Below are 9,255 nucleotides of genomic sequence, written 5' to 3'. Positions count from 1 at the left end.
GCTGATTATTAAGATTTGAGAGATTAAATCACCAAGGGATTGGGGTTCAATCAATCTTGATTGCCAAGAGGTCAATGAGTTGCATGATTGAAGAAGATATGATCTAGATCTAATCCAAAGAGAGCAACATCTCCCAATTCCAATGAATTTCCCCTATTCTTATCTTCCTTATTCTTTATAGCTCCTTTAATTTTTGTCATTATCCATTCCCCATTTACTATTCAGTCATTTATGTTCCAACACTTTACATTCTTGTCATTTACTTTTCTGCACTTTATTGCTTTCCTTTACTTTTAAGTCATTTACATTTCTGTTAATTTGAAATTCTACACTCAACAATCTCTATTGCTTAGCTTGACTAATTCACCCATTGATTAAAGTTGTTCAATCTACCAATCTCTATACAATTCGATCCCACTCCTAGTGGGTTATTACTTGACAATACTTTCGTGCACTTGCCAAGGAACGGATTCATTATATAGTGAGTGAATTCCGATCATCACTCGACCTCTTTAAAAAAGTTAGGTATGAGTAGAGATCACCCCCTTTTAGGTGGATCTTTCATCCTTATTGAATCTGGCTTTATGTTTTCAGCCAGGATATGAACAATTAGTAACCTAATAATCCGAATAAAGAAATTCAAATCGAAGATATTGGAGCTAAGAAAACAATATTCAAATGTAAAATAATTTGTGTTTGCAAAGCATCCAAATTCTGAATCATAAAAGAAAAAGCTGCTCATTATATAACCTGCATCGTATATTATCAGTTTGGATAGTGTTTCCCCATTGCTAATATTTTCTGTGATTGGAAGAATGACAAAAAGGGGTGATAGTCATGATCAAGATAAGGAACTTGTGTTTGCTAAACTTGGGAACAAAACTACGTTAGGACTTGGGAGTTAGGAGTTAGGAACCGTATCACCATAAATTATGAATATTTTATGAATCAATGGGCAGGAAAGGGATCATGATACATGTACAAAAACAGCAGAATGTGAAAAATGAAACGCAAAAGCAAAGGGGTTTTCTCTTTTCATATTTGACTTTTAAATATCAGATTGCCATGATTGATTGTGGATGATCCGGCAGGGAGGCACCGTTTTATGAAGCATATTTGTACCTTTGAATGTCACCATCTGATGGCAATTCTTTCTGTAGCTGATAAGCTGCAGCACAAGGTTAAACCGAATCAGAATTTTTTATCCCATTTTGGAGGCTGAGGTTCCATTCTCATAATGCAGCAGGCTAAAATAATGGGTCAAAGAAACATAGATGTAGCTCTCAACTCAAAAATGCTATTTGAAGAAGCTGCAGATTTTAGCTACCAACCAAAAAGTAGTAAAGCAGAATAAACACCTGGTCTGGTATCATCTTGCTAAATCCAAATTTATCTGTCCATATCGATTCTGCTTCTTCTGCAGCTGGTAGCACAAGGTTCTTCACATTCAAGAAAGAAAGCAGCCTCTCAATGCAAGAGAAGAGTGTTTGGAAGTAACCCTGACATACCAACCAAATATATAATTAATGCGCTACAGACAAGTACAATTGATCACAATGCAAAGCTATAAATCAAAATGATATAGCATAGATCATGTCAGCAAGAAGACAGAGTAATGATGCAACCAAAACTACAGTCTTGCACCTTTCCGTGGTCCTTGTTAGTGGTTGCAACCAAGGGGAGTTCGGCAATATCTTTGCCAAAAATTCGAAGCATGCCCACAGATACCACATATGAACTTCAAGGTCAAAATACAGAAAGGAAAACTGTAAACAGTAATTTAAAAATGAAATACCAATAGCAACCACAATGAAGAAGAGAAAATAAAACCTTACTTGACCGTTAATACTGCACAATACATTCCTCCAAACTCCTGCCCCCGAACATTCCTTCTATAAGAAGGATGCATTATTTGGGATGAAGGGAAAATAGAAACTGTACAAAAAACGAGTTGAAAACATTGTTGTAAAGGAGTATTCATACCCATAAACCATGGCTGGAATAAAGTCCCGTCCACTAATTGCATCAACTATGGGACTGAAACATTCCTGAAATGTGCATGAGATATCTCAGACTCTACATATCATAAGTCCAATAAATGCATCAAATGATCTCATTGAACACTCAAATGTGGTAGTCCAAGGTGATATCTTAGTACTAGAGAGATCACGTTGTAACACATTAAACACAATTAATGCCCCATGCAAAGCATTTGTAAATGCAGCACACTAGGGAACAACCTGTACGCAAGTTGAGCAATGACATATGTTAATGGATAAGGATCCTTTTATGTCCAGAGCTAACAAGACATTTTCATGTTCTGAATCCTGTCACAACCAGTGGCTTAATATTACACATCCACGGCGGCTTCACTCTATCAACACTGACCCAGCGGTATCTATCTCTTCACCGTCAATCAGTATTTGGTATTCACCTTAATCCAAGCCTATAGGTAGCCATTGTTAAGTATCTAAGGAAAGTGGAAAACCACACCTTAAAAGCTAGCTGATAAGGTGGAAGAACCACTCTCCTTATATACAACATCAAGCACCCCATACTACCCGATGTAGGACTTTGGCACCCCATAATACCCAAGTCCCTAACATATACTCACCTCCAAGGTTCAGTATTTTTCAAGGATAAATAAGGGGAGGCAAAAGATTGATTTAATAGTGTTTAATAAATGAGTGCAGATGTTCAAAATTAAACTGTCGTTATATTTTTAAAATAATGAGACTATGGGAATGCGAACATGACAATGTCATATGATAATTCCCGTATGATGAGATCTTGATCCTATATTAATATCCAACTGGCAACTAGTTAATAAACTACTAAATCTTGTCAAGGGAAATCCACCAGAAATTTTGGCAACATGAGAGAAGCATCAAATCATGCCAACAAAAGCACGATCTCATAATTTTTCCAGTTATCGCTAAATCACAAGATACAGCCAAAATAAACATACAAGAATTAACTCAGAAAGTGTATAACTAAAAACAAAATACAGAAATGTAGTTTTCCAAGGGTTAAGAAGCAAATTATTTCTATGATTTGTTGGGGAATCCGAAAGGATAATAACCTCCATCCACTCAAGGGAGAAGCACAAAAGGTTATAAACAAATTCAGAAGATGGCCAGCACTTACGTGGAAGATTGAAACAGCCTCCAAAAGCAATGGCCTGGTTTCACGAGAAGCAATTTTGCCATTAAGAAGCTTCCATCTTATGTCAATATCATTGAGGGGTTCCAGTCCTTTCTCCTCTTGCTTTTTCTTTATAATGCCCAGTAGAGATTCAGGGAGTCTCTCAGCACCCATGGCCAGAAGGTTCTCCAAAGTAGAATGTATTCTTGTACAATCATTACAACAAAGCCACTTCCCCACTGGCAATTCCTGTCGTTGGGTTCCAGAGATATTAGGTCCAATACACAAGAGAAGTGGCATCAGAGGAATCCAAGGCATCCAAATGAATGTTCACATATAAAAACAGATCAACAAATTGCATACCTTCAAATATGCCATCTTATGTTCCCTCAAACAGCCAACATGATATTCCTTTTCACACTGCAGCAAACAATGGGGATAGCAAATAAGAACTAACTTTTGATTACTTCGATCAAGAACTAATCACCAATCATTAAACACTTCTACGAGCAAAGAAAACTAGACTTGGATGTTAGCAGTGCCAAGTAAAACCAAAATCAAAACAGAACTAGAATCGACACCTGGTCACATAGTATTATGGTGCGTGGGCCAAAGCCGGATCTGCTGAAGTCAACACCTCTGCATGAACAAAAAATTCTCTTCGGTATTATATAACTAAGTGCAAGTCACAAATAAATGAAATCAAATAAATGAAATGGTTTCCAGTATTTATGACACCTGCATAAAGCACATGCACCAAGGTCAGCTTCAACATCTTTGACTATGCGTATGCATCTGTTTGTTATCTCTTGGATAGGATCAACTCCTTCAACCCTTCCAGCTGCAACAGCATTGGAATTGTACGCCACAAACTTCTCTCTCTGAAACATGTTTTGGCAAAATTCACAGTACCAGTCACCGCGTGGAATACTTGATAGAGATGCACATTCTGTACAATTCAAAACATAAGTACATGAAAGACCAGTTAGAAGATGTCAACATGACTATTTTGTAATTTATCAAAGAGAAAATATTCTTTGTGATCCAGTACATCTTGAAACAAAATTTCAGGCACCAAAAGCAAAGAGCCATATATGTGAAATTGAAAATTAAAATAATTTTGCAAAGATACATCACATTAAAGAAGTCCACGTACAATAATGACTCAGAGCAAGACCCAAGGAGTAAACTACATTCTATAAAAGCTGAGGAAAGAGAGGATAAAAAATGACGAATAAAGATGATTCCACATTTCACAATTCACACAGTTACAGAGCAGATATTTGCCAACAGATATTTGCCCCTCAAATTTTTAATATTGTATATCTGACCTTTATGAAATGCTCTTGGGCATCCATCACAAAGCAACAAATTTCCACCATCCCAACAAACAATGCATAGATCATCGTCTGTTGCCAAATATTTTCGATCTTTGGAGAGAGATATTGCTAACTCATGGAGAGATACACCATTTGATGTATAAATGTAAGCATAACTGCTCAAAAACATTGCAATATCCTTAAAATACATAAGCACAGTTAAAAAGCATTCCAAAAAGCTGCTTTACATCCTGCCTACACACATAACCAGTAAACACAAAGGAAACAATGACTCACGGTTTCTTGCGAGAAGCGCAACCTGCATGGGCCTCAAACTGTGAAGGGCTGACCTGCACCACATGTGGAATTGAAAGCATTATGTTTACAACTTACAGAACCTAGAGGAATGTCTATAATTATACAACCATGTGAAAGGAGCAAAACCTCAGAGTCGCAGCATCTGCAAACAATTCCAGAGCCCATTTTAAAGCCTTCAAGCAATCTCTGTCATCCACAATGTACATGTTAACAGAATAATCAACAAACAGTAGCTTCTACTAGAAATACACATACAAACAACCTTCCCACGGGCATAATAACCAACTTCAGTTCCATCAGGTAATCCATTCTCTTCAAAAACTAACTTATGCAACCGCTGATCCCTTGAAAAGAATAAATTGTATAAAGAAATGATGATTATCATCACTAAAGAATAAAGGATGACAAAAAACAACTCTACAGCTGGATAGGTCATATAAAGGTGAGTGGGGACTAACTTCTTAGTTATTTTCCATTTGCTCTTATTTTGTGGGGATAAATACTTTGCATTTGAAGTAACTTCCAGAATCTTTGAGTTTCCTGACAGCTTCCTAGTAATAATATAAATTCGTTAGAATAAAGTGGAAATGATTTGGTTGTAAAAAATGCAGCTCCAAACATATTATCTTAGAAACTTTGAAGATATCGATAACAATAAATAAATAAATGCGAACACTCACTTCTTTCTCATTTTCCATGAAGTCGTCATCTTTGGTAGAATAGGAATAGAAGCACTCTTGGAAGACTTCGACTTGTTAGCCCATTTTGATGACCTTAATAACACAGTTGAAAGCATGTATTAAAAAATTTTAATAAAATAAATAATCTGGAAAGAAAGCAGAACATGCGATGATTATTTTGAAAAAAATAGCAGTTCATTATATGCATTAAGTTTGGAACCACAACCACAGAACATTGGTTAATGCAAAATGGAAGAAAACAAAAAATCTACAATAAATAGGACAGAAAATAGATAAAAGTACCAACTTTGTTCTTTTCTTCCTTTTTCTTTTATTTTCTGAAGCAATAGACAGCTCAGGAGCATTGGATGGATTGGAGACAGACATTGGTCTGGGGGACCTGAAATATTATACCATGATAAAAGAAAACTAAAATTAAAGGGGACGGAAATGAGGGCTCAAAACAAAGTCACTCAGCTTCCATAAGCTTTTGAGCTTACATTTTGAACTAAACTTTGACTTACATTTTCAACAGTGACAATATGTCACTTAATATGAATATATTACCAGCCCTAGCTTTCAGAAAATAAATGGCAAAAATTAAGTTATTACAGTTGTCTACAAATTTCCATTTGGACAGTCCTCTCACACAAACGTAATTAATGGAGGCTCACAAATTGCAACTATTATTTGCAACTGGCAGACAACAGCATGATAAAATTTATGGCAATTTTACACTCATTTTCTCCAAGATTTGGTAAAGTTCAACCTGATTCCCTTCTATTTGCAAAAACATACATAAACAGCTGCCCCTGAATACTACATTCACTATCATGTATCTGGTAAAATGTAAGACTATACATGCAGCACTAACATCTGATAAAGGGAGGTTTTGGGAAGATCAGCATAATCCAGACACATTGTGACCTTGGGGGAAGTTATTATAATATATCCTAAAATTTAAATACTAGGTTCCCTGGAACATATATGGACTAACTGCTGGCTAGAATGATTCAAAACCAACAGAGCTGAATGGCAGCGGACAGAAGGCCGTCAAATAGAATTCCCAACAAACCAATTTAACCCCCTCCCAAACCCCCAAAACAAAATGTTTCACTTTTCTGTATTAGCCTGCTGAAATTAGGTCAACTGAGAAATTAGATTCAAAAGTCAGTTTTTATCCTTAAGTTCAAAAAGACGCAGGCCGTCAAACATGACCATAACCAATAAGTTATGTGGAATGAATGAATACCTGACTCTCTTGCTAACAGCGTTATCAGAACTGTCTTCAGATTTCCTCGATTCAACACAATAACAGCATATGGGCCCCACTCTTCCCGCACATGAGAAAGGGAAACACCCTATGGACAGATCATTACGCTAATGCTAAGAATTACAAGGCAATCAAAAAGGTGAAATACTAAAAGAAAAGAAAAACTCCATACTTGATTTCCTATGTTTCTAAACTCACAGAAACCAAAATAGAACGAATCTGAGTAGCAGAAGCAAAGCTCACCTTTGCATCTTTTACAAGTAAAATGTTTTTCTTCATGCGGAGAACCAAGAAAGTTTTGAACTGTCGCCTCCAAATCATACAGAGGAACTCCCCTGCACGTTCTCAATAGATCAAGCAAGCTCTTCCCATTTTCAAGGCAGATATACTCTGCTGCTCTCCTGTATTGTCCACAAGCATGGACCTCGAATTTGGAAGGCGGAATAATCTACATAAGCAGAAGAAAGTAACAAGGAAAAAATAAATGACGGGACAGTATCAGAACAACGGAACAATTATTTACGCAAAGACAGAATAACGACTCACCCTGCGTTCATTGCACAGAGAGCATGAGCACAATATTCCTAGATTTCTGATAACACCCCGTAATCCTGAAGCCTGTAATAAGAACGTACCAGTACTAAAAATGCGTGGCCACTAGCCCACTACATACATTAGGGAGAGAATAATATTACTCCAAAATTGATAATATCATTTTAATCTGATGAAATTTTACTATAAATGTGATTTGTATTAAAGAGTCACATTATCAATTTGAGAGTGAAATCCATGTACTAAAATAAACTATCGTTTTGGATGTGAAAAGGCATAAATTAACCGCCAGGAACTAGCTATAAGGGATAATTAAGAAATGAGAAATCTTTGTTTTATCTGTTATACATGAGGTCAATGGATCTTATATCTAACGGTTAACAAGATAACTATGAATAATCTTAAACGGACAAAAAATTAGGTTTTGCCAGGTAGTATTGAATCTAATAACCTTGGTTATATTAGTCGTTATTATCTCCTTTTTTTCTCATATTTATGCTAACAACTCAAATGTTATTCAGTATTAGACAAGAGCATAATCTAATTGTATTTGAAAAGTTAAAACATGTATTTAACTATTTATCAACTTCTAATCATATTTGAATATACAGATTATAACATTTAAAAATGAATTTAATTTCCTACTGTTAAAATGTTTTACATAAAAATTCAATAGTGTATTGAAATATTAATTAAAAGTAACTAAACTTAAAATTCTAAACAGATAAATTTAATTAAAAGACTATATAAAAAAACTCGTTAAAAATAATCGAAAACATCTATATTTTTATATTTCTCATAGAATCCTCCAATAGGCCAACCACTAATTTATTGTAACTCTGAACTCTATTTAAAATTTGTTGTTGGCCACCAAATACACAAAGTAAAATTTGAAATCCATTATTACCTAAAAGGACAAGTAAACTATCGACTATATTATATTTGTACCTAAATATGAAAATGCTTTTTTTTAGTCCTTCTTCTCATAAAATCTTCTTAAGTAAAGTTTCTAACCAGATAGTCCAAAAAAGGAATAGAAGAATAACCTGAGTCATATTTGATATTTCACAAAATCACAAACATAACGAACCTTCTTAATACCGCCCATGTAAACCACCGAGACCCCATCAAGAAGACCAGTGTGGAAGAGCTCCTTCACCGTCATGGGCGTCTTGTTGACCACAATCTTCTTCGACATCTTCATTTCCAACTTGTTCCTCGATATCCCGCTCACCTCTCCACCATCATCATTCGAAACGACTTTCCCTTCCAGTGCCGCCGACCGTCGTGTAAACCGCTTAAATGGCCTAACCATTGAAACGCTGAGCTTGAGTTTCGGTTCGGAACACTCGTTCTCCTTTCCCGCCAAAATTTTTTTTCCGTTATTTTCTTTCATTGGAAGCTTGGCATTCGGTTCTACGTCTTCGCGAATCCTGAACTTCGTAGATTCATTGGTATTGGAAATTTCGTTACATAAATTCCGGTTTCCCCTATTAGCTCTGGTGTAAACAATGTAACCGTTCACCATGGAAACGTTCCTCGTGTTGCTGCTGCTGCCGCCGCCGCCAATGAAATCCGGCACCTCAGCTGGAACGAGCGGAGACTGATCCATCGGTTAGTTCAGTAACTGCAATGAAAACAAAATTTAAAGGCAAAACAAGAAATATCAAAAAGAATTGTGAAGTTGTAGGCGGAGAAAGGGAAATGAATGAGAAAGGAGAGTGAAATATACGAATAGCAGACACAGCGCATTGGAAGTGACGAAAATTGAGGATAATTGAGAGTGAGAATCAGTGTAGGGTTTTTGGAGCAGAGTTCTGTCTCTGTTCAGTTTCCAACACTCCAAGTCAATAGCTAAGTCGGCAACTCTGAGGGATAAGAACGGTTATCACTGGTACACGGGACACCCTGGTACACATCGAACAGAAGATGATTGAGAATTGGGGGAAAGAGAGGAGAGAGAGGGGAG

At 36.2% G+C, this 9,255-nt stretch overlaps 1 protein-coding gene across 7 annotated transcripts; it reads right to left on the bottom strand.

Moving 5' to 3' along the window:
• Nucleotides 1-712: 712 nt before the first annotated feature.
• LOC107624651 (increased DNA methylation 1) lies at nt 713-9,249 on the bottom strand. Of its 7 annotated transcripts, XM_016327107.2 has the most exons (21): nt 9,019-9,249; nt 8,377-8,913; nt 7,281-7,352; nt 6,978-7,182; nt 6,714-6,822; nt 5,769-5,861; nt 5,462-5,554; nt 5,240-5,332; nt 5,044-5,125; nt 4,908-4,967; nt 4,761-4,813; nt 4,476-4,639; nt 3,883-4,093; nt 3,726-3,783; nt 3,508-3,564; nt 3,148-3,393; nt 1,984-2,048; nt 1,836-1,892; nt 1,645-1,738; nt 1,359-1,499; nt 713-1,168 (listed from the first exon to the last, which is right to left on the bottom strand). In XM_016327107.2, exons 2-21 carry the CDS (start codon nt 8,896-8,898, stop codon nt 1,049-1,051), a joined length of 2,595 nt encoding a protein of 864 aa, XP_016182593.1. In that variant the 5' UTR covers nt 8,899-8,913; nt 9,019-9,249; the 3' UTR covers nt 713-1,048. The 7 variants fall into 7 exon arrangements, 5 of the variants coding, with proteins under 5 accessions (XP_016182593.1, XP_020970754.1, XP_020970757.1 ...); XR_002356817.1 differs by lacking the exon at nt 1,645-1,738; XM_021115095.1 differs by lacking the exon at nt 6,714-6,822 and having other exon boundaries at nt 5,765-5,861.
• Nucleotides 9,250-9,255: the final 6 nt, after the last annotated feature.

The sequence above is a fragment of the Arachis ipaensis genome, unplaced genomic scaffold (genome assembly GCF_000816755.2).
Source record: "Arachis ipaensis cultivar K30076 unplaced genomic scaffold, Araip1.1 Aipa1375, whole genome shotgun sequence".
In the NCBI taxonomy this organism is placed as follows: domain Eukaryota; kingdom Viridiplantae; phylum Streptophyta; class Magnoliopsida; order Fabales; family Fabaceae; genus Arachis; species Arachis ipaensis.
Note: the sequence above shows the minus strand (reverse complement) of the source record. Positions and strands in the feature narration are given on the sequence as shown.

Excerpts from the sequence above, each read along its gene's own strand:
- LOC107624651 (XM_016327107.2), bottom strand. The coding sequence starts at position 8,898 with ATGGATCAGTCTCCGCTCGTTCCAGCTGAGGTGCCGGATTTCATTGGC. Across the intron at positions 3,394-3,507 it reads ATAAGATGGCATATTTGAAG|GAATTGCCAGTGGGGAAGTG; the intron begins GTATGCAATTTG and ends ACCCAACGACAG. Across the intron at positions 2,049-3,147 it reads AGGCTGTTTCAATCTTCCAC|GAATGTTTCAGTCCCATAGT; the intron begins GTAAGTGCTGGC and ends TGCACATTTCAG.